The 26,107-nt window shown below is 49.2% G+C and overlaps 1 protein-coding gene across 1 annotated transcript in view; it reads right to left on the reverse strand.

The window, feature by feature from the left end:
• Positions 1 to 5,075: 5,075 nt before the first annotated feature.
• ST8SIA2 (ST8 alpha-N-acetyl-neuraminide alpha-2,8-sialyltransferase 2) overlaps positions 5,076 to 26,107 on the reverse strand; it is a 32,362-nt gene continuing 11,330 nt past the window's right edge. Inside the window, exons 2-6 of the mRNA XM_030228648.2 lie at positions 23,185 to 23,247; positions 21,101 to 21,229; positions 20,320 to 20,577; positions 17,117 to 17,410; positions 5,076 to 7,511 (exon numbers count right to left, since the gene is read on the reverse strand). Coding sequence (XP_030084508.1) covers positions 7,226 to 7,511; positions 17,117 to 17,410; positions 20,320 to 20,577; positions 21,101 to 21,229; positions 23,185 to 23,247 — 1,030 coding nt within the window. The 3' untranslated portion in view covers positions 5,076 to 7,225. The remainder of the gene's footprint in view (positions 7,512 to 17,116; positions 17,411 to 20,319; positions 20,578 to 21,100; positions 21,230 to 23,184; positions 23,248 to 26,107) is intronic.

Below are 26,107 nucleotides of genomic sequence, written 5' to 3' on the forward strand. Positions count from 1 at the left end.
CTCCAAAAATAAACCACAGAATGCTCAGAGCTGCCTGGCTTCTCAGGCGGTTTTTGGCCAAGAAATTTGTGCCCTCCTGGTCTCTCCTGGGAAGCCCAGGAGGAGGCTGGCATGCTTGTAAATCAGCCCCTTCCATAAAATCCCCCGGAAAGGAGCCGTGAAAGCCGTGCTGGAGGCAGGTGAGACGCGCAGGTTACAAATCACAACGCCTGCCCCGTCATTTCCAGCCATTTGTTATGGTGTCTTAAGTCAGCAACCTCAACAACTCCCCTGGTCTCCAACCAGGAATAAAAGTGCTGAAGGAAATCAGGCCACGGTAATTTCCCCAAACCCCAGAGCTAACATGCATGGCAATTAATTAATTTAGTGGAGAGAGGTTTTTTTTCCCTGCTATGAGCTCTCCCAGGGGCTGCCACAATAGCCCATCTCCTTGGCGGTCATCCCATGGCTTTAATCTTGTGTCCCACACAGTTCTGCAGGAAAATTCAGCAGAAATGTTTCCAGCATGGTGCCTGAAATTCAGCCTCTGAGGCCCATCTTTCAAAGCAGAAATGTGACCTGAAGAAGGATGAAGCCGTGGTGGTGCTGCTGGGCTGCAGTGCCTCCTGATTCCAGCGAGGTCAGGACCAGTCCCACCACACACTGGCTTCTCAGTGCAAGAAACAGCACAGCATGCTGAGACTTGGAGTCTTTTGGGGCTAATTACTTGTTTTAAAAGAAAAGAAAACATCCAAGTCTGGAGCTTGTGGTTAATAAAGAGCTTGTAGGAGCAAAGTTCATTTTCCCTAGAGTTGTTTTAGTCGTGGAAGAACTTCAAGAGTTCTTTCTCCAGCTTCCTTGAATTTGTCATTGAGAGTCACCTGAAATATGCCTGCAAACATCTTTAAATGTGATCACAGATGGAGCATAAATGCCATGTTATTGAAGGTGAAGGACACAGCTTACTTTCTGGGGAATAATACACAGGAGGAAGCTGATGCAGAATTACTAGGATGATTCTTGTTTTGTTTTCTTTTAGCCGTGTTGCCTTCAAAGCTTCTATTCACAGCACAATACTCACTCACCCCCGTAACTAATTCATTATTTTACAGCAAGTAAAATCAAACAGGAGACAAATGATTGTTGTTTAGTGCCATCAGTTTCAATGGCTTTGCACAATATTTGAGTCATTGGCTCTCGCCTTGCTTTGGAGGAATCCCAAATCTGGATGAATCTACGCGCATTATAAACCATCCATGGGGCCAGAGCAGGCCTGCCTAACAGATGGAGGTCCATATGCTTTGGCTCTGCACCCATATGGAACACTAATATGCAGTCCAGGAATAGAGCATGCCTCTTCTCCTCTTCCTAGCAATCTCCAACCCAAAGTTGTTTCCAGGCACCAGCCGAGTTAAGCAAGCTCATCTGGAAGCGGTGCAGCAGGACACCACAAGACTGATGGTCCAAGCACAACATTTTCCTTCTCTGTGGCTCCTGCTGAAGCCCAAATTGCAACATTTTCTAGAGAGTGGCACGTGAGGCTTTCCAGAGCCCTGGTTAAAAAGCTCATTACGCTGCTCTAATGTGCTTTAACCTCTGCTGCCAGGGTTGTGTGAGAACACCGAGTGCTCCTCCAGCCCTCCACGGAGCAGCTTCTCCAGGCAACCAAGCCAGAAAATAGCTGAGGATATTTCACAATGCCTCAGAGGCTTTGTTTGCTGGAGGCTCAGGATTAGTGTCAGATGGCCTGCCACCATCTCAGCACAAGGGGACTTAACTTTTATTGCTGGCAGTGCTCCTCCAGCAGAGCCACGGGTTTGTTCTGGCTGGGCACCTTGAGAGGGGACAACAGTCCTAGCTGCTTTTTGGTGTTCAAGGACAGTGTTTTTTCCTAATCCATGCTCAAACCCTGTGCTTTTCTCCTGGATACAATCAACAGATACTGCTCATTTCTACTTTGAGCATGAGAGCAGTAAATTCAGTGCCTGCCCTGTGCAGCCTTCAGCCTGGAGAGTTTGGCATCTCCTTTAGGATGACATCTCCCTGACCATCCCTGGGGTCTGTCCTCCTCTCCTCAGGGGCTGGAGATGGCTGAAGATTCCTTCATTAACCAAGCAGGAGGTATTTCCATCCATGTTGTTACTTCACATTTGCTCTCAGCTCATGCACGAGGTCTTGGGGGCATCTCAAGGGTCAGTGAGTGCTGACCCTGGTTTTTGTAGGGGCACGGTGGGTTTGCTGGGAGATCATGCTATGCAGCCAAATGCATCTGCCTGCAGCTTGGCTGTGAGGGGAACCAGCCCATGACAGCTTTGCTCCTGCATTGGGTAGGTTTGATGAACAGGAGTTCCTCAAACAGGAGTTATTCCAGCTGGAAAAGGAGCTTACTGCTGAGTGCCGTGATGTGGCTAGTACTGAGAGACAGGTCCATCCTCTTGGGTGGATGATGGTTTTTTTGGCTTTCATTCAAGGCCCTTCTCAGTAATTTCCTTGCCTACATGGATGATGTGCAACCACCTGGGGGGCACCAGGAAGACATGTGGAGTCCCTTCCCTGCTGCTGGTGTTGTCCACAGTGAGAAGATGACCCAGTGCAGAACCTGGCCATGGGCACCACTGGAGCTGCAGAAAAGATCTGCCAGATCAAGGTGCTCAGCTGTTTTCACAGAGAAAAATAAGATTAAGTTGCAGGGAAGAAGAGGAAGGCTAGAAAGAATTTGATGTGGTTAAAAGGTGGACCCCAAAATAAAAATTAAAACAACTAAAAGACCAAAAGAGCTGAAAAATATATGGTTTGACAAAGCATTACATTGGAGACCATGGATATGTGCCTGGTTTTACCTCCTGACATTGGGGAGCACTCTGGAGAAAACCAAACCACTTTCCTGCTGTCCCCTGTGGGTCTCTCAAAGCTTTAAGCTTTAATCTCCATAGTTTCAAGCCTCTCTAGCATGAAATTGGATTGTTTAAATTTTGAAAAGAAGTGGTGGATTAAAAAAAACCCCAAACCCAATATCTATGTTATGATTTGTAGGTGGTGCAACCTTTTTGAGATTATTTTGCACAAAATTAAAAATGAATTTTGTTTTGGGATCAACTGAAATAATTTGTATCATTTGAGACTGTCTGAAGTGCTCAGTGTTTTTCCCAAGAAGTATCCAAAATGCAGTGTAAAAATGCAAACAACTTGCATTACACCTTGAATCCAAAATATTGTGTCTTTCTGGTTTCCAAGATTGGTGTCTCAACAAAAAAAAAAAATCATTTTTTTCACAGGACTAAAGAAACCCCTCAGGCACCTTGCAAAGAAATTAAAAGGTAATTTGAATCACAGTGACTATTTGCACTTTGCTCACTAATTATCTGTGCTGGGAGTGAAGCAGAGGGTTGGTTATTGACCTGCAGCAAGTCCTGGCTGGTGGAGAGTTTGGGGGAAGGGGATGAACTCCACTCCTGTCCTGTGGGGCTGGGCAGGGTGGGAAGCAGCCAGGGGATGCTGTGCTGCAGGTGAGAGGAGCTGCTGCAACTCAAATCACCCCAGTCAGCTTTAAAGAAGGCAGTGCAGGTATTAATGATAAAGGATGCTGGCAGTGGAGCCTGCAGACTCTGCAGTTTGACCAGAGGAGATGTGCTTGATGTCAGATATGGCATGATCTCCCCCAGGAGAGCAAGAGCCATGCCACTATATATATATTTTATATATAAATATATATGCCAAAGCTGTGGCAGACTCCAAGGGTGGGATGTAACCCAGCAAATCATGGATAAAATGAAAAGACAGCTCAGCCTCTCACTGGGGTGTGGGGAGCAGGGAACACACAGCCCTTATCCCCAAGCTGTCATACCTGGAAAATGCCCCAGGGGCACAGGGTGAGGAGAACACTGTTTGGCCAGCAGCACCTTTCAGAGCATTGCCCCAGAAAGCCCCAAACTCTGGGCTTAGCCAGTTGGAGACTCATGTTTTCCTCTATTTTTCAAGTTTAGGTCACTTCTTACCATCCAGGGACCTTTTGGCACAAGTGTGCCTAACCCCTGGGAGGGAGCTCCCCAAACCAGAGCCACCAGCACCACCAGTTTGGACCAGCCCCAGTGCTGGAGGGAGTGCTGGGATGGAGGAGGGAAGAGCAAGGGGAGCTGCTGCTGACTTTTAGGGCAGTCAACCACATTCATGGTGCAACACATGCACCTGCCTCTCTGCCTAAGCAGCATCAATGCTCTCCTCTGTTCACTCCTGATGACAGAAGAGCCTTAATTGGGCATGAAGAAATCCATCAAGCAGCAGCTTGGTGCAGCTGCAGGGTCCCCACAGCATCTGGCAGCTGCTGTGCTGCTCCAGGGCTGCCCCAAAAGAGCCCCAAAATCATCCACCCACCCCAAGCACTGCTGCAGGAGGTGAATCTGGGTCTCTGCTCCTGCTGCTCATGAACAGCACAAGGGCTTTATGGCTCGCTGGGGCTTGGTGGAGCCAGGTCCCACCTATTTGCTGGAAACTGAGATGATAAATTGTGTTCCCAACCCGAGGAGCTGCTCAGAGAACCAGACTAGAGGGCTTGACACAAAACACTAAAGCAAGGGGAAATTGTTAGTTGTTTTTTGTGCATATAAACACAGCAGAGACCAGCCTGCATGGCAGCAAGGTGAAATGGGAGCTCAGCCAGGGATTTCAATAGCTGCAGGGTCTTGCTCATGGTTTAATGCATTTTTACAACGGGGGTGGAACAGGACCCATTCTGGGGATAGAAACATCACCAGCAATTTCATCCCCCTGAATAATTTGCTTATAACTTGCCTGTGCTTTGATGCAGCAGCTGCTTCAAGAGCACCAGTAAGAAAATCCCTTCTCCCATTCCCTTTTCACCCCCTGGCACACCCTTGTTGTGCTGCTGTAGCTTCAGCTCAAAAATCCCTGTAGGCACAGAGAGAACATCCTGATGGCTCTGGATGTCTCCCTGGCACAGCCCTGACACCCACCCCACGTGGGCAGACAAGCCCAGCCTTCCCCTCTCCTGCACCAGCCCAAGGGGTTCCAGGCTCTCCTGGAATTAATCCCATGGCACTTCATGGTCTTGGCTCCCCTCTTGCCCTTCCACTCGATGAAAATACAGAATAAAAATAAAACCCCTGCACATTTGTTTCATTTCCTCTACTTTTATTCAAAAAGAAGGTTTGCTAACAGCAATCAGTAACCATGGCCCAGGCCCCTCAATACAACAGTTGGCTTTAGCAGTCCCTGCAGCTCCAGCCCTGCTCTGTCCCTCCCCCTGTGCTGGGGACAAACCTGGGAATTATCTGGCTTTAAGAACCACTCCTGAATCGTGGGAAGCTCCCTGGGATTGCAGATTACTTCCCACCTGCAGTTTTACTCTCTGTCTCCTTCTGTCTCAGCTTAAGCTGAGGTTCACAGCCAGGTTTAGCTTTATTGTGAAACTAAAGCCAAGTAAAAATAATATGCAGGGGAAAAAAAAAAAGACACCAGGTTTAAAAAAAAAAAAAAGACATGAAAGAAACGATTTTCTGGTGCTGGAAAGAAACATCCCCTCAGTGGCAGATTAGCCCACATTTATCCACTATAATGTTGCTTATACCTTAATCTTAGCCATCTTCATCTGACACTAATTAGCAGGCTGGAGGCTCCTATGGGTACAGTAGCTTCTATGGCCCAAAACATGAAAGTGAGCTCTTTCTTTACCACTTGAAGCAGTCAGCATTTAAAGAGACAATGTCAAGTATTTCAGCCCCAAACTGTGCACTTTTTAACTTAAAAAACGCAGCAGCAGGAGGAGGCCCAAAGGTGATGATAGCCAGCCATGGCAGCAGTGAAGTGCATGCCTGAGGTCTGCCTGTGCAGTGTTATTTACTCTCCCACAAATTAAACCCAAACAGCCCTCACTGAACCCTGGACTCACCTGCATTCTGGCACTGAGTGCTAATTAGGAGACAAACAGAATAGGCTACAGAGGCAGAAAATGAAACGGAATCATCAGATCAATCTAGTTGCTACCTTCAAACCCCCCGAAAATCAGAGAAAAGCAAATGTGGTTATAAAAAATTCTTTATATTTTGGGTTCTGTCTGGCAGGAAAAAAAAAAAAAAAAGAAAATATTATTTCTATGATGCTCATCACTAGGCAAGCATCCCATCAAGATCCATCTGACATCCTACTTAACTGTTGGGAGTGAGAGATAATTAGGGCTTGAAAGGACTGACAGAGTGGGACTCCAGGAATTCAGCACTATGTGCTGGTTCTTCAGGGAGAAACTGAAAATAAATTATTTAGACTTGAAATAGTCCCTTGAAGTCCTGTGGTCTTTCTGCTTGGCTGGGTCTAGGCCTATCATCCACATTTTGGCAGATTTTGGAGGAGGAAAGAAGGCAGGCTGCTTAGCAGGGAACAGTTGGGAATTAGAGCTAGATATACTTATGGTTTTCACAAGCCCTGACAGATGCTGGGTGTCCTTGTGACACAGTGAGGCTACTCAATACTAATGGTGCTTCTCTGCAAAGCTCCTTCCTGTGACATTCCAACACCTCTGCTCCTCGGAAAAGGAAGAGAAATACGCATTCAGCGTCTTCCTCATCATCCCCCTGGCCCAGTGCCTCTCTGTGTGTGTCACTGGGATCAGCTTAGCTCTGCTCCCTGCCACCTCCTGCAGCCCCAGAGGCTTCCCCTGCTCCCAAGGCTGTGCCCACCCCGTGTTTGGACGGATCTGGGCACTGCTCCCTGCAGGGGCAGGACCCGGCTCCTGCTGGGTGCCACGGGACCCTGGGCTGTGAGAGCCACCAACAAACCTTCCCTGCCCACCCCCTCCCTGCCCCTTCCCCTCCCCGCCACGAGCACGGGGCCAAGGGAGCTCCTCGCTGCCCTTGGCCAAACAAACTAACTACCAACCTGGGACCAGTCACGACAAACGGCTCACGGTTACCCATCCCCACACACCCTCCGAAACCAAGGCCCCCTCCACGCCTCTCCCACGGAAGGCAAACACCCTTCGAGTCCAGCAAGCCCCACAGCAAAGGGGTCTCGGCCAGGCCAGTGCTGTGAGACGCCCCTGCCTGTCTCCTGCCCCTGCCTTGGTGAACACCAAACAGTTATAACACTCAGGTCAATATATATAGGTACCACGTAGATATAGTTGTGTCACTGCTGCGCCCGGACCGAGACCCACCCCGCCAGGCGCCGCTCGTCCTCTCTGCCCCCTCCCCTCCTCCCGTGGCTGTGCAGGAACGTGCCTGGGGTGGGGACCAGCCTACGTGGCCCCATCGCACTCCCCCACAGTCAGCTTCAAGGCTCCTTGCTGGTGCAGCGTCTTTAAGGCTTTGAACTCCAGGGGCATGGTGTGCGGGCTGGCCTGCGAGGTGTAGCCGTACTTGAGGCTGTCGTAGTAGTGGTACTTGACTGGGTTCTGGTTCTGGTCCAGGGGGAAGGGCCAGAAGCCATAGAGATAGATCTGGTTGCAGAAGCGGGTGGCCAGGGTGTACATGAGGAGGCCGGTGGTGGGTCGCTTGATGTGCACCTTGTTGGTCAGCCAGTACCTGCAGAGGGACATGCAGCCTGTTATTCACCCTGCACACCCAGCTCCTGCACTTTTTCCTCTCTCTCCAGCCTTTCCCTGAGATGTACTGGTGATCCAAAGTGAGAGGATTCTGACTGGCAGAGCTCTCCATGCCAAGAAAAAGCCTCTCCAGGGACTGCATGCTCCTGCTCTCTGCCTGCTGGTTACATCACACTTGTTGCCATGGCACTGAAGCATCTCGTGCCTCGACAATCCTTTATGAAAAACAAATTGCTTGCAACAGTGGCCTTCGGTACTTCAGCCTACAATTATCTTCCAATCAACCCTGGAGATCAATACCACAGAGCAAAGCATCCACATGTCAAGTAGACTCCAACAACCCCTCCAAGCAGACACAGTCAAACACATGCTGATGACTTTCATTGAGGAATGAAGATTTTACTCTGACAGCAAACACTACAGGGCTAGAAAAACATCTGCCTTGGAACAAAGGGTCACCAGGCTGAAAGAGCTAAAATGCACTGCTGAGTTCCCATTACACCCAGCCACTGCTGTGTAATCCTGGACCAAAATTCATCACCACACTCGGCAGCATGAGTCCATCAGACACACAATATGGCACACTGCAACAGAAAATGTGAGATATGGAGGTCAGCTGTGCTCACTGCTGGGAAGCACGTTAGTTTTTATGAGGGATGGCAAAAAGAACAGGGGAAGCATGGAGGGATGTAGTGATGCAGCAGCAGAAACGGTATCAGCTGTGGTATTTTGGGCTGCTGATAAAAATTATTGCAGAACCAACATCCTGTAAGAAGATGTTTCCAGCGCCCCGTATTTATTGCAAAAGCAACTTATCTGGTTCGCTCAGGAAAACACTGCCAAGAGGAGCAAAATCAGAAAGCAAAAGGTTTGGGGAGGTAGGAAATATCCCCATCAGGCACAGTCCCTCGTCCCCCAGCAGGTCTGATGCCAGCACTGCCCCAGAGCAGACAGCACATCCTGCCGTGCCACAGCCTCTCTGAGCCCTTGGATTATTTTTACCAGGTGAGTGCCTGGCAGCACCTTGGACAAAGGGCACGAGGAAGCAGAGCAGAGCACGTGCCACTTCTGTGCCCTCACCAGGTGTTTGGGATCCTGAGGCAGCTCCTGCAGTCACAGTGGAGCCCCAGGAAGTGCCTTGCTCCTCTTTCTGCTGGGCTCCTGAGGGTCTGGTGCTCAGACAGCAGGAACCCTTGGGAGAGCTGAGCCTTAATCCTGCAAATTAGCTTTTCAAGAAAGCCATTAAAATTTAGCAACCAAGGCACAAAACGTGCTTGCTTGTTCTCAGCCAGATAAGAGAAAAAAATTGACTTTTCTGGTGAATCAAATTCTGGAAGCAGAGTGACCTCCTCAGCGTGTGCAGGAAGGGCACAGGGAGTTTTTTGGGGTGCCACATCCAGGGGTGTTCAAGGGGGCTTTAAAAAAGGATGAACATAACGTTTTGGGAAAGGAGATCTTTGCCTGGCTCGTGTTGGTACCCAGCACAAAACAGAGCCAGAAACTGGGGGAAAAGCAGTATCAGCAGCATTTTCTGTGCTTGCCCAGCCATGGGGCTGTGCTAGGGGGAGCCAGCAGAGCTCACTGCAGTGCCACAGCACCTGCTCCCACAGGTAGCCATAAAGCAGCCTCCTTGATGAGTTTATGGGTAAGCACATTAGCCCCCCAGTGTGCAGAGGGAAATGGGAGATTATCACAACCATTTAACACTGTGAATTAGGGTCTCCTCGTGCAGCAGGGAAGCCACCTGGGAAGAACTGTCAAGTCATATTAACCAGCTGGCTTTGAGGGAGGACAACTGTCTGGGTTTGTCCTGCAGCTGCTTTAGACTCAAAATTCTCCTTTCTATCAATTTATCAGCTGGAGTACACAGAAAAACACTGGTGACTTTTTGCCCTCCAAAAATACTAACTTCTGTGTTTTGTTGAGAGGCTGTAAATGCTCCATGAACATCCAAGGACCCTGACAGCAAGATGAAGAGATTGCTGTACAGAGGCACGGGCCATGCATGTGACCACCAGTTTAATGCATATTAGCAAGGAGAAAAATGACCTGGGTCAGACACTGAAGCACCCTATAGACACATGCTGCCCTCTGCAACCCAGCACACACAAAAAAATTTACCAATCCCAACAAGTGTGCACGAGCCACCACCCAAACCAGCCCTACCACAACCAACCCAGTGTATCCACCTCACCAAAGGCAGCTAGAGAGCACTCACTTGATAATACTGGGGTAGAGAACACTGACAAGTCATTTTTTAATAATGAAAATTAAAACCTGGCTCTTTTGTCCTGTGTCCCTTTGTTGCAGGCAGGGCATTGCAAAAACCTCACTCATGCAGCATTATAAATTCTCAATGCAGCTTTGAGAGGGGGTGAGGGACTCCAGGCTGTCCCAAACCACCCACATGGATGACATAACATAACACATAATGCCCAATCCATAAAGCAGGCCATGCCACAGCTCCTGCAATTTGTTTCCTGGACAGTGAAGGTGGGAAATCCTCTGGTGAGGTCTGGGAAATACTTTTTAATGACTGGTTTGTGATGGGAGTCTCAGAACTATGCAAGACCTTCCTCTTATCTCTCCCACCGCTGTCCAGCTGAGACAGCAGCCACAACCCTGGTGCAGGAGAGAACAGCTGGGGATGGAAATAAAACCTAATTAATTCTGTAAATCCAAATGAGGTTGTCTGGGCGCACATGGGATGCTGTGTCAACAGCACACCTTTAATATGTGAGGGCCAGGATTTTAATTAGGAGGAAAGATAATCTCGAAGCAGGCAGTAATTATTTTTCAAACTGGCTACACCAATCACCATAACTATTAACTGCAACATTTTATGGAAAGAGACAGCAATTAAAAGAGAAGAGCAAAGAGCAGTCCTGAAACCCAATACCTCTGCTCTAAGAGCTGTTCTCCCAGTGAGGAGCTGGTGCTGTGTCTGTAAATAAACCCTCAGGCATGGATGCAGCTCCCAAGATGGGCAGGAGCCTGAGCAGGAGGTGGCTCAGAACAGGAACCATGATCCTGTCAGGGAAAAATTGCCTGAGACAGCTCTGGATTCAGATCGTGATGGTGACAGATGGAAAATGCCATCAGACCTTCAAGGCCATCTTTTGTAAGGAGGCAGCCTAGACACAACCCCTAACACCCTGAGCTGAGACTTAAGAAGAGCAGCTCACAGAGTCTCATCCTAACAGCTGGGAGATGGTTCTGGTTGCTCCTAATCCTCAACTGGAGATGATCAGAAGGTTCCTAAGGCAGAACTGCTGCCAGGTGCCTTTTCTCAGGGAAAGACACTGCTGTACTGGGACCTCAAAGCCCAGTGGGAATCCTGCAGGAGGCAACACTGACACTGCCACACAGCCAGGGAAGGTGGTACCTCCCCTGCTCACCTGGAGCATGTGCCCCACCACAGTGAAAGTGCTGATCCTCCCCCAGCATCACTGAATCTGGGGAGAAGAGCCTGGCCTGGATTTGGGCTGGGATGCTGGGAGCAGAACTCCTCCCTGCAGGCAGCATTCAAGGACTGCTAGAGAGGGCAGGGGTCTGCTCTCTGCTTACCAACCTGATGTGCCTGAGAAAAACCTAAAATAACTTGTGTTCTCCTGGTAAGGGTTAACCCACAGGATAAAATTAACAAAAAATCCATTGCCCTGATGAAATGAATAAAAGACACAGGTCAATGAAGAAATCAAATTTCAGCAGTATCAGCTGCATTATTTCATGATACAAATCAGAATAGCTGAAATAATGCAATTTCAGACTATTTTAAAAAGCTAATTCATAAAAGGGTGATATAAACACAAGCTGTTGTGGAGCTGCTAGTCCTTGAGTGGCAGCAGTACATTATCAGTCTGCCACACACACCCTGCTCCAGTAATACCCAGGAAAACCAGACACAGACAACCAGAGCCAGTGCCCTGACTGACATTGGTAGGGGGGAAGGAGCTGCTGGTGCTGCCAGGGGACAGAACCCACCCCAGTGCTGGGTGGATGGAGTGCTGGAGCCCAGGGAGCAGCTGATACATCCCCCATTCAGCTTCTTCCAGCCCTTTTTCTGTCAGGTATGGAGTTTCCTCTGTCACCTCCCCCAGAACAGCTAAGAGCCACAAGCAGTGATGAGAGCTGTGCTGGACAAGCAGGAATGGGCATGGCCCCATCCAGATGCTCACACTGACTCCTAAAACTGCATCTGGTGTCAGCTGGGCTTTATCCACAGGCTGGGCAAAGCCCAAACACCAAACCCAGCCTCCTTGTCTAGGCTGGATCCAGACCATGTACCTGGTTCTGCTTTTGGTGACTTGGCACAAGGAAATCAGCTCTGAGCCACAGATAAAAAACTATCTTCTTCTCCTCCAGATCTTCAGCTGTGATGCTTTTTCAAACACTTATGGTACTCAACACCCTCAAGTGAAAGCATTTCTAAACAGACAAAAAAGAAAAATAATTGAGAATAACCTTATTTCTTTCCTTTCTATGCCCCTTCACTTCTTTTGAAAAAGAAGACTGAATCTTCCAGATTAACAGGAACAAATTAACTCTCTTGGGCCCCCAGTGCAGACACACCACAGCTCGGGTTCAAGGTGCCTCAAGCACAGCAGAGGAGAGGATAACAGCTCACAGTAGGACTTTTTCTGCAGGATATCCACTGATCTAACCCACACAAGGCTTTATGGGTGTTCACAGCTCCCCCTCACATCCCACTCCAGTCACACACTTGTGGTTGTTTTCTTTCCCTACACCCTTGGAACATCTTTTCCCCTCACCTGAGTGCAGGACCACAGTCCTTAAACCATTTGTTTAATGTTTAGGGGAAGGGCTTTAAGGCACAAGGTATTTCAGGGCAGGTATTTCAGAGGAGCCCCTGTAAGCATGAAACTCCATCAGGGAGGAAGCATGAAGGAGGTGCTCTAGAAAACCCAGGAGTGGGTGATGCTGGCCTGGCACAGCTGGACACAGCAGAACCAACCCTGAGACAGGGGGTGAGAAAGACTGAGCTGGGAGGGCTGTGAAAAGGAAAAGCAGGGGCTTAGGTTTGATGTGTTAGAGAAAAGCAGAGGCTGTGGAGGGATGCAGTGAAAGGAACAGGTCAGGAGAACCATCTGCACACATGTCCTGTGTGAGGCAAGGGGACTGGAATGGAGGTGGCAGGATGGGGACACGAGGGGAGGAGGGAGCAGGTGTGGGTTCCCACCAGGAGGGCTCCCACCACGCTGATGGATGGCCAAGGCAGCCCTGGAACCCTGCACAGGTGAAGGCTCAGCCCCTGCCTGGGTGTGAGGGGCCAGGCAGACACCCAAGGCAAAGGTGAATGCACCTTGTGGCTGCCAGGCTGCAGTTCTGAGTGCATGTGGCACCTGGGCAAGGTGACTGTCCTGAAGAGCACACACCAGCTGTCACAGCTGCCTGGATTTAACCCTAATGGGAGACCAAGCCAAGGAGCTGGAAGGTTTATTGATTTTTAATTTCTGTTTTTCTCTCAAGAAGCCCTTAACAAAATCTTATGGGACTGGAATTGGTTACTGCCAGGAGCCCCTTGTGATGGACACAGTGAGAAATGCTGGAGCAGATCAGACAAAGTGAAATTTGTGCCTGAATTCGCTGCAAGGAGTGACAGACAAACCTCCCAACACAATTATTTTCCCTCTCTGCCTGCATCCCATGTTATTTCTCCAAGGAGAGCTGCTTGGCAATAGGGATTACAAGGCTTTTTGGAGACACTAACAGGCAACTTGTAAGGGGCTTGCCAGAGGAATTGCTCAGGGGACATTTTATGGAAGCACTGCAGAGTAAGGATGCACACACACACCCTGAAACACACAGGAGCTGGCTCCCTGCCACCCAGCTGCCCCCCTCTCCAGCCCTGGCTCCTTTCTGAGCTCCTCCACTGGAATGCTGAAGGCTCTCTCCCCTCCTGGTGAGAGCTGAACTCTGTGAGAAAAGCCTGCCACTATCAGCAAACATTTAAAGCACCCTCACAGCTTGAAAGGTGATGTCTCAAATGATGCTGTTAAGGACAACAAAACCAGATGCTTTTTACTTATCTCAGCAATGCACCCTCTACAAATGCCCCAAAATGCACTGAAAATTATAGGAAAAAGGCTCAATTGCCACTTGAAATGAGTTTTGGTTTGAGGGAAAGCAGAGCAGGACAATAAACACTGTGGTTCAAGGAGAAGTCAAGGGCTCACAAATGTATTTTGCTGGTAGTGGAGAAAGAAAAGGCAACACTTTTGTGGCCAAATTGAAGTTGGCTGAGATGTCAGCCTTTGTAGAAGGTGCTATTCCTTGGGAAATAAAATATATAAAGGGGTGCCTTGGCTGAAGAACTTCCCTCATTTCCCCATTTCTTTATGAGTTCCAACTCAACTCAGGGTAGATGATAAAAGGTAGATTTATCCAAAAAGGGAGAAGATGGGACCTCTCTGCAACAGCAGCCCACTGCAGCACAGAGGGATGTGCTGTGGGTTTTGTGGGTGGTTCATTCTCTGCTGCACACCACATGCCCCAAAATGTATTTGTTTCACAAATCTCAGATCTGTCAAACAAAGACACAGTGCTATGAACCAGCACAGAGAGAGCTGCAGAGACAGAGGATGCTGCTGGAGACCACACCCTCCATAAGCAGAAAGATGGGATGATCACATGAACTGGACAGTGACACAGAAGATGGAAAAGGAAACTCCTAGTGATCCTGGTCCTGAGGAAGGACCCCTTCACCCCAAACCACACATATCAATCACCCTGAGCAGATGGTCAAGACAACCCTGTTGGTACCTGAGAGACTTCCTACACAGCAGCAAGAGCATCACCCACCTCCCTCAGCTGTGCCCAGTTCATCCAGTTCTGCCTGAATCACTCCCAAATCCACACTTAAGGGGGCTGCACCAAGGAAAGGGTGACTGACTGACTCAGAACAGCACAGCCCTTCACCCCTAGCCCTGGGTGAGCCCTCTGTGAGCTCCTGGGCCAGGCCACAGCACAATGGGTCAGTGCTCCCATCACTTCTGGCTTTCTCAGGGGGCTGCACTTTTCATTAGACTAATTGCTAATCAGTAGGCATCCTTGTTTTCCTGCTGATAAGTGTGAGAGCAGGAGGGCAGGTCAGGCAGCAGCTCTCTTGGCTTAGAGGGCAGTCCTTGATGAGGATTAGCACTGACCTCTGTGGTTATAATTGAATTAGTGCTGCCAGGAGCCACCTGGCACTGCCCCCAGCACGGTGACCAGCCCAGGGGACAGCAGGGAGGTCCTGGCTGCATTTCCAGCCAGGACCTTGGGGTCTGCCACCAGCACCAGCCACCTTCCAGCCACGTGCTGCTGTCACCCCCAGCTCACTTCAGGTGCTTGCTGCCCTGACTGGCTGCAGCCCTCTGAGCCCCTGGAGGTTCTGAGCAGCCCAAACCCACGTTCCCTGCACAGTGGAGTGCATGGTTACACTAGGAGAGGAAGGATTCCAGGAAGGATTCCAGGAAGGAAGACACTGTCCAAGGCACAGCTGCATTGCTCCTTGCAGGAGACAGCACAGAGCCCCTGGGCTTCTCCCAAAATCCCTGCACCTCCTGCAGCCAGGGAACTCCTGCCAGCCACAGGTGGTGGCTCCAACACTGCTCTGCTGGAGCTGCACAGGAACATGCAGCGTGCCAGCCAGCCCAGCTGGACCACAGGGACACAGAGAGGCCAGGAAGATGCTGTGAGTTGGAAGATAAGCCCAGCAGCTGAGCTTGTGGAGGCATCCTCCTCTCCCATAGGGAAGGGATGCCTAACCCATGCCAACTCCTCTGCAAAGCTTCCTATGGGAAGTTTCTGGCACTAGGAATGGTTGCCAGCACAGGATTAGCAGCCTGTTGATTTAGAGGGCTTATTACAGAAGCTTAATTCTATTTTGACAGATGAAAGTAAGTCAATTATAGCTAGAAATAGCTCTGAATTTGGGTTGTGGGATTTTTTTCCTTCCTGTCTTCCCCTTCTGTGAGTTGTGGTATCGTTTCCTTCCCTTTCCTCACCTCAAAGCCAGTGTTTTCTGTGAGATGCCTCTCTGGCCCAGGGAAGCCTCTGGCACAGGCACCTGGGGCAGATGTGGTACTTGCTCATTATTGCTGCCTGTGAGGCACCATGGCACCACTCCACCCCTCCCAGCCCCAGCAGGCTCCCCTGCAGCCCCTCCTTGGGCTTGCTCCTGGCAGAAATGACCCCCAACCCTGTCCCCTACCCACCCCCAGCACTGACACAACCTGAGCTGGGACAGGAAACACCCAGCAGGGAGCAACTGACCTGCAGAGCTCAGACTCAGAGGTGTGCAGGAGGAGTGCTCAAAGAAATCAAGGAACATTAATGCTGAGGCTTTTTAGAAGTGGGAGCACCAGCTACACAAGGAAATTGCCATCCTGTGAGATTAACACAGGACAGGGGTCCAGTCAGGATCAGAGGACAACTACTGCCATAAGTCATCTCCAGCAAAAGTCACTGTCTGCCTCAACTCCCTAAATGCCGAAGGAATCATGATCTTCCTAGAGAAATAAACCACAAACCAAGAGCCCACCCCATTCTCAAGTCATTTACATGAAAATCTCACCCCTGGGGCCCTTTCTTTTCTTTTCTTTTCTTTTCTTTCTTTTCTCCCCCCCACCACAGCTGTGCCTCCTGTACACCTGAAGATGCAGGCAGAGAAGAGAAAGAGCCTTTCCTTCCCTCAGAGTCACCACCACCTGGCCCTGTTTCTGTGACCAGCAGGACCAGACCATGTCACTCCCCTCCCAGCCAGGCTCTCACATGAGCTCCCTGACTTGAGGAGCCGTGTCAGACCCGTGCCACTGAAGCACAGGGTGACAAATCTCATTGCTAGCTCAGTGCACACCCATTTCTCCAAGGAAAGCCCTAACCACAGGCTTGGGAGTTATGGGGATGCCCCAGGAAAGCCCTGGAGGTTTGGATAGTGCTAAAACCCCTCACACTCAAAGAGCACAGTGTGGAGCCCCTGCTCACAAGCTCTTATCTGTCACTGTCATATTTTCTGAAAAATCCTCTTTGCCCAGGATTCTTCTCCTGGGAAGCCTCAGAGAGGGATGAAAACAATATTTATCTGATTGCTTCTCCAGTGTTTGCTGCTTTGGAATGTGGTTGGAGATTGTTAATCCAACATGTGAATTACTTAATGACCAATCTCCATCCAGCTGTCTTGGGACTCTGGAAGCAGCCACGAGTTTTTATTATTCATTCTTGTTAAGCCTTCTGTAAGTATCTTTTCTCTGTTCTTTAGTATAGCATTCTTTAATATTATTCTTTCTAGCATTCTTTGCTATTATGATATTATAATATCATAAAATACTAAATCAGCCTTCTGAGGACATGGAGTCAGATTCTCAATTCCCCCTCCATCCTGGGGACCTCACAAATACCACACTCATCTAGGAACCATCCACCACCCCATCCTCATGGCCTGCAGAAGGGAACAACTGATGCTGTTTTCCTGCAGGAAAACAAGCTGGGGATCACATCCCTCGAGCCTGGGGATCCCTCGAGCCCAGGGCTCCCCTCCAGGCCAGGGGATGCTGGCTGGGAGCTCAGCAGAGCGGCGCTCACCCTCGGACCGCGTGCAGCAGGCGCAGCGAGGGGTAGGCAGTCCTGACGTTGATGTGGTGCTTGAGGATGAGCTCGTTCACCCACTCCACTCTCTCCTTGCCCCCCTTGGCCATGAAGGCTGGGATCCAGAGGATGCTGCCGTTGAGGCTGTGCAGGCGCTGCAGCAGCTTCTCCCGCCATGTCTCGTTCACCAGGTCCTCGAAGGCGCGCTGGATCACCGAGGGGTTCATGGTCACCAGGTCTGTCTTCATGCCCACGTCCTGGGAGTACTCCTGCACGGGGGCCAGGTTGCACCTGCAAAGGGGAACACCCAGCAGCCCTGTTCAATGCACTGAGAGAGGGCAGTGACAGCCAGGAGCGGGCTGTGGTGCCAAAAGCCAGGGGTGGGGACATTCTGCCCGTTTGCCGCTGCTTTTGGGAGGAAGAGGAGGGAGAATGACCCTCTGCAGTGAGTTAGTGGTGATGAGCCATCTCCCTCTCAGGCCACCATCCCTCAGCATGGTGGCACGTGCACACATGTCCCCCTGGGACAAAGCTAGTGTCAGCCACAACTGTGGTGTCTCCTGGGTGGTTTGCAGGGAGCAGCAGCTCTTCTGGTGCCTCTCAAAAATAACATCAGCAACAAAGCTCCAGTCTCTGCTCCCATGGCAGATTTCAGACTAAAGAGCCTTTTCCACTCAGGGAAAGCACTTGCCTCTTAATTCCATCCCTGCTGGAGTAACATTATCCAAAGGCCTTTTCTCCCCTGGTGAGTCTCTGCAAACAGCAGACCTGGTGGCACCAGTGGTGATACTGACACCAGCGGGAGGGGGATGCCAGGACATGTCTCCACAGGGTCTGGCTGTCTGGAGGCTGTGACCCCCAAAAAAACCCTTTTTCTGTAGTGTTCATTGGTGCCTCCTCTCAGATTGTAGATGTGGGCACGGGCCATGTATCTTGAGCTCCTGTGCCACAGCAGTGTGAGAGCTGAGGGCCTGTGGGACAAAGTGCCAACAAATCACCCTGGTGACAGAGTGGTTTCCTACAGCTCCCTGAGGGGGGTTATCTGTGTCTGTGCCATGCCCATGGCACAGGGCAAATGGCACTGGGAACCAGCTGATGGGGAGATGCAGAGAAATGATCTCCCAGCATCCTAAAAACCAGAGGCTACCCATGTGTTTGCACACTGAGTGCTCTGCTGTGGTGTTTGACAGTGAAGTTACAGTATTTAATGAGGAATTGCATCCTAAGCATCTGCCTTGATAATCAGATATTATTACTGTTTTCCCTCCTTACAGATGGGAAAACTAAGGGAAAATCCAGCTACTGGCATGGGGGCCCTTTGATTGACTCATCATCACAGGAGTGAATTCAGTAAAAACAAACATTGGACTGTGTCCTGGACACAGACCCAATCACTGGTCACTGCCAGCCCTGCTGAAAAGGTTGCCTGGATGGAGCAAACCTTCTTCAGGAAGATGCAGGGTCCAGCAGTGCCTCAGACAACCTACAGTGGGAAGTGTGTCTGGGCCAGACCTGCACCAGCACGTGGCTGGGGAGAAGCTGCTCAAAATCCCCATCCTCACATCCAGAAAAGCTTTTCTCCAGCAATTTTGCTGCCTGACACAAATGCCCCATAGTAAACTTTGCCACACTTAGCAGTTTTTCCCTCTGCTCACTTGGGTTCCAGTTCAGGATGATGCTCCATCCCCTGTGGGCAGGCTGGAGCTGCCAGCAGCCAGGCAGCTGGAGCAGCAGGGCTTGAGAGGGGGACAGAGGTGACATTATCCTCATTCCCACGTCACACCAGCACCGCCTCTGTGAGCTGCTGATGGATTGGGCTGTCCCTGTAATAAACTCACCAGAAAACAAATGTCTGCATGTACATAAATCATCTGTGGATTCCACAGCCTCTCAACTAACAGGGGCATCGGGCTGGGAGGGTGGGAGCTCCTCCTCTCCACTTCAGACACCTCCAGAAGGGAATTTGGTGTGTCTGTCTCAGCAGGGCTCAGGATGTGCTGCTGCAGGTCCCTGGGGCAGTGCAGCCGCAAGGACAATGGCACTGGGGACAGAGGGGACACAGGGGAGGGTCACACCTGGGTATGTGGTGCCAGGGCATCGTGTGGTGCACCCTTGTGCTCGAGGTTAGAAGAGAATCAGGTTTGTGAGAGGCCAGGATGGGATTTGTTTGCAAGAGGACAAACCTGAGAGAAGAGGAGGTTGAGGGGGTAAATGGTGCACCATGAAAAACGACAAGGTGCACTTACAAGAACCCGTGGGGAGCACCTGGAGATGCATGCCAGGGTTTCCAGCAGAACTCTGAGTGCACATGGGGCTGTGGGGCCGTGCAGCCCCAGCTGACCTGGACTCCAGCCCCCTGCACTGCTCCCAAAGCCCCCCTGTGTCACCATCACATTTTCTGAAAAATCCCTTCGCCAGGATTTCTTCTCCTGGGAAGCTGAGAAGCCTCAGAGAGAAATGAAAACAACAATTATCTGGTTGCTTCTCCTGTGTTTTGCTGCTTTGGAATGTGGTTGGAGACTTTATCCAACAGGTGGCTGTTGGATTGGTTTCACGAGAATTCTTTTTACTTAATGACCAATCACTGTCCAGCTGTGTCGGCACTCTGGAAGCAATCAGGAGTTTTAATTAGTGTCTTGTTAAGCCTTCTGTAAGTATCCTTTCTGTATTCTTTTGTATAGTTTTAGTGTAATGTAATGTGATGTAATAATGTAATGTAATATGTAATGTAATGCAATGCAACGTAATGTAATAATGTAATGTAATATGTAATGTAATGATATAATATAATATATTTCAATTATTAAATGAACTAATTATTCTAATTATAGTTATTAATTATAAATAATAGAATTAATATTATTATAACACTATACAATAAATATAGTGTTATAATAATATATAACACTATATTTATTAGTGTTATAAATTAATAACACTAATAAATATAAATGTAAATGTAAATATAAATGTAAATATAAATATAAATATAAATATAAATATAAATATAAATATAAATAAAATATAAATATAAATATAAAGAAAAATATAAATATAATAAAATAAATATATAAATAATATAAATAATAGATAAAAATAAATTAGCCTTCTAAGGACATGGAGTCAGATCCATTTCCTTCCTGACACGGGGGAGCCCCAAACAGCCCAGCTCCATGCTGCAGGAGCAGTGCCCTCCCTACCTTATGACGAAGCTGTGGGCATCGATCTCGGGGCCGCAGCCACTGCTGAGCAGCACCCCCGAGTTGCCCACGATGGCACAGCTGGGGAACTGCTTGCCCTTGAGGGGAGAGGTGCGGGGCAGCAGCTCGTACAGGTTCTGGGACACGTTCATGGTGCTGTCCCTGTCAAAGACGTAGTGGATGATGTCCCCCGGCTTCAGCGTCCCCTTCAGCACTGAAATGTCCTTCTCTGCATCCAGGAACTTCAAGATCTGTTTTCTGAGCACAGGGAAGGAAAGAGCCTTGTCAGGTGAGGTGCAGAGATAAGCTGGGTCAGGAGTAAGGTGAGCTCTTGCCTCCTGGCTGCCCTCACTCTCTGGCCAGTGCATCTGACCACGCTCTCCAGGCACAGCTTACTAAAGGATATCTCCATCTCAATGCCTGCTCCCTCTCCACTCATCCCTGCCCGGGGCAGGCTACCACAGTCAGCCCACCATTAGTGAGGGTCCCTGAGTTTACCCAGGCAAGAAGGTCTCCTTCCCTCTGTGACCCATCACCTGCACACACAAATTCCACTTGGCCTGAAAAACAGGGGCTCAAGTGCTCCTTGTTTTGTTGTTGCCAGGCCAGCTGGCTTAGCTGGGAATTCACTTCCAAGCAATCGTTTACAGATATGAAACCTATCTCAGCAGGAGGTAAGTCTTTTTATCTCTTCCTTGACTTCTTTAGATGATACACAATTTGCCAGCCTGCACTGGAGAGGACCAAATCTGTCTCTTGTCCTACAGGTAATTACCAGTACCTGATCTTCAAAGAGAGTGTCTGGTTGTGTCTCCATTTAGATGAGGCTGGTTTAATGTTGTGCTTAATGCTTTCATTACTTCTGTCAACAACAGCTGGAGATGAGGAGTCATTTATTACTACTTCAGCTCTAGAGAAAAGAAAGTCGGGGAGAGGGAGACAGAATCCGTTAGCATCCCAATGGCACTTCTAATCACAGCCTTCAGCTCTGGCTGCTGGAATTCAAACTTCATCAAAAAAGCCAAATTGTAGTTATTAGCTAAACAAGAAGTGAAAGCCTGTTCGTATTCTGCTGCACTCAAGCAGACAGACAGAGATCCTTAAATACCCACTCGCTTCCACGAGCCCAGACTGACAGCCAGGCACAGCTCCACAGAAAACACACCATTACCCACTGAGCTGCAGGGAAGGCATGCAGAAAAACACACAGTGACAGGCTGGCAGATGGGCACGTGCAGACAAGACACCCCAAAGCCCCCAGAATTCACTAAGAAACTTCCTAGCCAAGGTGGCTGCCCTGCTGCCCTCGTGGTCACACACCAACATCCCAAAGTGGAGCCAGCTCAGCTGCTGGAGAAGATAAAAATCCTCTCCAGAGAGAAGCAACCCTTTATTCACCCAATGGAGAAATTAATTCAGCTGAGCTGCTGGGTGCTCCTTGTGAGACTGGGCTGTGAGCATCCTGTACCAAGAGGGGCTGGCTGGCTCACTGGAAACTTTTTCCCTCTTTAGAATTGAGCACAAGGATTTCAGCATCCATATCACCAGTCCCAGGCCAAGAAATGAGCAGCAGCCAGAGATCACTGTGTGTGAACACCCCAGTGTTTAATCCCTGCTTAAAAAAGCAAACCAGCCCCAGCACCTCTGTGACATTAAAACCAAACTGCATGAATTGAAGGGGCTTCCAAATATTTGGTTCCAGCCAGCTGCCCTCCAAAAAGAAAAGCCAAGCATCTCATCAAGAAGATGAGATGCTTGTGTATCTGTAGACAGATACACACACAGATACAAGTATCTGTAGACCCAAAAAAGCCTTCACACTTCAGAGCACTCTGAAAAATACACAGCCAAAGCACCTGCTATCAGCTAAAGGGAATCTCCCTCTCCACTGCAAAGGGCTTCTTCCAGCTGGGAAATGCTTTGTAAATAAATGCATTTAAATAAAGCACGTAAACCCCAAGGAGGGAGCAGAGTGAGAGATGGGGCAGAGGTGGTGGCCCAGGGTCAAGGACAAACATCCAGCTCCTGGGACGGTATCTCCAGCTCAGGGAAAGAGCTCCCCTGGACACATTGTGGCTCACACTGTATAATGTGTCGAAAAGGCAAGAAAATGTGTTTATAAATGCTGGCTGCCAGTGTCCTGATGTGTGTGTGTACAGTACCTCTCCAGAGGCTGCCAGTCTGTTGGATTTGTTTGCTTCTTGCATTTTGCTGCATCACTCATGTCTTGGAAACTTTACCTAGAAGGTGTCAAAAATCATGACTGAAGTAGTGTAAAGCAATCCTGGGAATAACTCTGGGTTTTTTGGTTTTGTCAGTTTTCTGTGTTTTGGTCACGGGTGCTGACATCATCACAGAATGATATCACTCTTCCTTGCATGCTGTCACAAAGCTTTTCAAACATGCCACTTGGCAAGGCTGGGCTGACAGGGAATCTTTGTAAAAATGACACAGAGAGACACTGAATGGGGCTGGGATGCCAGGGAATGACTCTGCCACAAAGGGATGTTATGGGAGTGCACTGCAACAAAACTGGAGCTCTGATCCCAAACACAGTGATTGCTCCTCTAATAGCACTCAGAACTATGGAAAATAGCAACTCTATCACTGACTTATTTTCACAATAAGTAAACTCTTTCTCATTCTCTCAATCACCACAACTTCCAGATCCTTGGTTATTTGCAAATGATTATTGCACTGAGCTGGAAGAAGGAGGGGGGGAAATGATTAAGAAAATGCAAAGCAGAAGTGAAAAGGAACAGATACATTTGCTAAATAAGAACAGCACTATCCAGCGAAGAGGAGAAGCAGATTAATAGCTGCCTTACAGCAAAAACAAATGAACACAAAATCTAATTTACAAACCTATTAGATTTGCTATGTAAGCTGTTCACAGCTGATCTGATTGTACCTCTGCCTCCAGAACTCCTGCAAGACAAAGGAAATGCATTATTTATAATTCCAGCTCCTTTCTGCCAAGCATTGTTCAACAGTCAAGAGAGCCTGCTCTGAAGGGCTCCGAGCGGAGACACCGCCACGCCGCCCGTGTCCCACCCCATCCAGAAGGGAGATGTCCTGATGCCTCAAAGGGCTTTTCATGCCTTGTCACTGTGCCCTGCTGTGACCATGAAGCCATTCTGGCAAAGAACACCCCGAGCCACCCCAATTAATGATCCTTGTGTGCTCTAACCAGCCATCACAGACACCTGGTCCTGCTGCCACAGCAGAGTGCGCCCTACAGCTGCACTGAATACAGCTCCACTTCTCTTTACCAGCCAGGTGCTAGCAGTGCACACAGAAGCTCTCCTCCATCTCCAGGCTGCCAATGGACTTGCCCTGCCCTTTTCAGGTGGGGACTGAATGATCTGGACAGATCCCACCACTGTCTTCACTTGGGCTTTTAGTTGAGATATCCAATATCTCTGTTTTACACAGCCTCCTTGCCTTGTGGAGACCTCACACTCTCAGTGTCCCTTCTCCCAGCTCCCAGGGCAGACCACTCCAGCCCGCTCCAATCCTATGAATGCCTTCAAGCTCCTTCTCCCCACCTTTGGTGTAACTTGCCTGAAGCTACAAGGCCAACTCTACACCAGTCATTCACATGCTGGAGCTGAGACCTGAAGTGACAGCAGTGTCACTCCCACAGCCTGACACCACCACACAAGGACAGAGGTCAGACCAGTCTGACCAAGACCTGTGGGAATGAACAGCCAAAGTTTCCAGCACCTCCATGAAGCTATACTGAAGAACAGGTTGGACCAAGCCCCTTCAGAGAACCACACCATTCACAGGAGCTGTCAATCCTCACTAAAATACACACAAGAATTGGTCTGCATCCAGCAGAGCTCCTTCCTGCTTTAGCTTGCTGTTTTCAGAGGGGTCACAAAGAACAAGCCACCCACCCTGTGATGCTCGAGGGAGCTGGGCTCCCATTCAGACACATTTTAATGCCATGTACTCATTGCTCTGTTTTATTGTTCCCCTTGCACAGATATCCCAATGAGCACACTCATAAAGAGAACCAAATTCTCTTCCAGCAGAAATATTGCTACCCAGAAATATACACCTTAATGAAAATGTATCTCAGGAGAATGTATTTCTACCAGTTCCGAAAAAAAAAAATCCCAAATGCATTAGACAAAAATGAAAGAGAAAAAGCGTGTGTGAGAGTGCTTGGTGCCATTAAAAATGATTTTCAGACTTGCTGGATGCCACATAAATCCCCTCATTAGGCTGAGCACAGCCCTCAGCACCACGTAACATCAAACCCTTGGAAATGCCACCATGGTTTTCCTTTTCCTCCCTCCTGCCAGAGACCATCCAAGGCCGAGTCAGAGCGATTCCTGCTCTCCCCTGTCCCTTGACAGACCCGAGAGCCTGCGAGCTGTTCCATTTTTTGGTGCATCAAGGGAACAGCAGGGCTGGCTCATTCCTGGAGCCTCGTGGCATTTAACAAGCCTCCACATTAATGGGGTTCACGGCAGGGTGTGGGAGCAGCCTGGATTAGTGTGCAAACCACGCACCTGCTCAGAGACATCTCCTCTGAAGGAGCTTCCAAATGGGATTCACACCCTTCACACCCGCTGTAGGACAGACAAAGCTTAGAGAAAGAAATGGTTTTTTTTTCCCTGAATACATGCTGGTTCACATGTGCAAGGAAAAAAGGTAAATTAGGAAGCAGAGAAGACTGTTCCCTAGGTGTTAGTTCCTACCTCATCCATGTTTTGTGGCTACAGCAGGAAGGATTCAGAGCATCACAACCTATTATTCAAATGCATTTATCCAGTCTGGCTTCACATGCCCCCAGTGACAGGTCTGCGTGCTTCCTCCTGGAATTAAGGCAGGTGTAGGGGCTGGAGATGCTGGATGTGAGGAAGACAAGTTGAGAGCTCCTCTGCCTGTGGGCAGCCTGGTGGGGAAGGGGACTGGCTGCCAGCTGAGAACCCCCTCAAGGACAGTGCCAGGGGTTACTCTCTTCTCCTCACACGCTCTGAAAAGCAAAAATATTGCAATGCAGAGGCACAAAGGGTTCTGCTGTCATAAATGAACAGGGAAGGGACAGCTTACTGGTGGAGGAGAGGAAGGCTCTGCTAATCACCTTCCCATGGCACTGGGATCACTGCTCTGCTGGCCACGATGCTCTGGTGGACACCTGAGATGCTGGCAAAGACACTGCTCCCTGTGCCAGGCTTGGCTTCTCTCTCCAAGACAGGGAGACTGCCCAAAGCTGAGACATGATACCTGGCTGAAGGTCTGAGCTGGTTTAGTGGATCTTAAATGCCCCAAACTGCCTGTCCTTTGGTGCTTTGTGTGCCACACTATTATTTCAGGACGTTGTCCCTACAATCTCCCTGTGTACAGTGGAAGGCAAGGTGTTCTGCAGGATGTCATGGGCTGTGTGGCCCTGTCCAGCCACCCTGCTCTGCTCAGCCCACTGGTGGGTCCCAGCCAGACAAACCAGCTGCTCAAAACACCAGAAACTGAGCCAAGCACAGTTTTCTCCAAGGTCTGCCCCACTTCACTGCCAACACAGGCAAGCCAGTACCCCTGTATAGCTTCACTTCCCCCACCTGGGAAGGGGAAAACATTTAGAAATGGAGGGCACTAATTAGGAAGCACATGTTAAAAAAAACAAACAAACCACAACAAAAAATCCCAAAACCCTCAGTCCATTTTATTACACCTTCCTGACCTGGAGTTTCACATCTCTTTGCTTCAAAAGGCAAAGACCAGCCTCGATTAAAATAGCAGAGATAGCATTGATTTTGAAAAGCTTTCTAGTGCTACA

Source organism: Serinus canaria, chromosome 10 (assembly GCF_022539315.1).
Source record: "Serinus canaria isolate serCan28SL12 chromosome 10, serCan2020, whole genome shotgun sequence".
NCBI lineage: Eukaryota > Metazoa > Chordata > Aves > Passeriformes > Fringillidae > Serinus > Serinus canaria.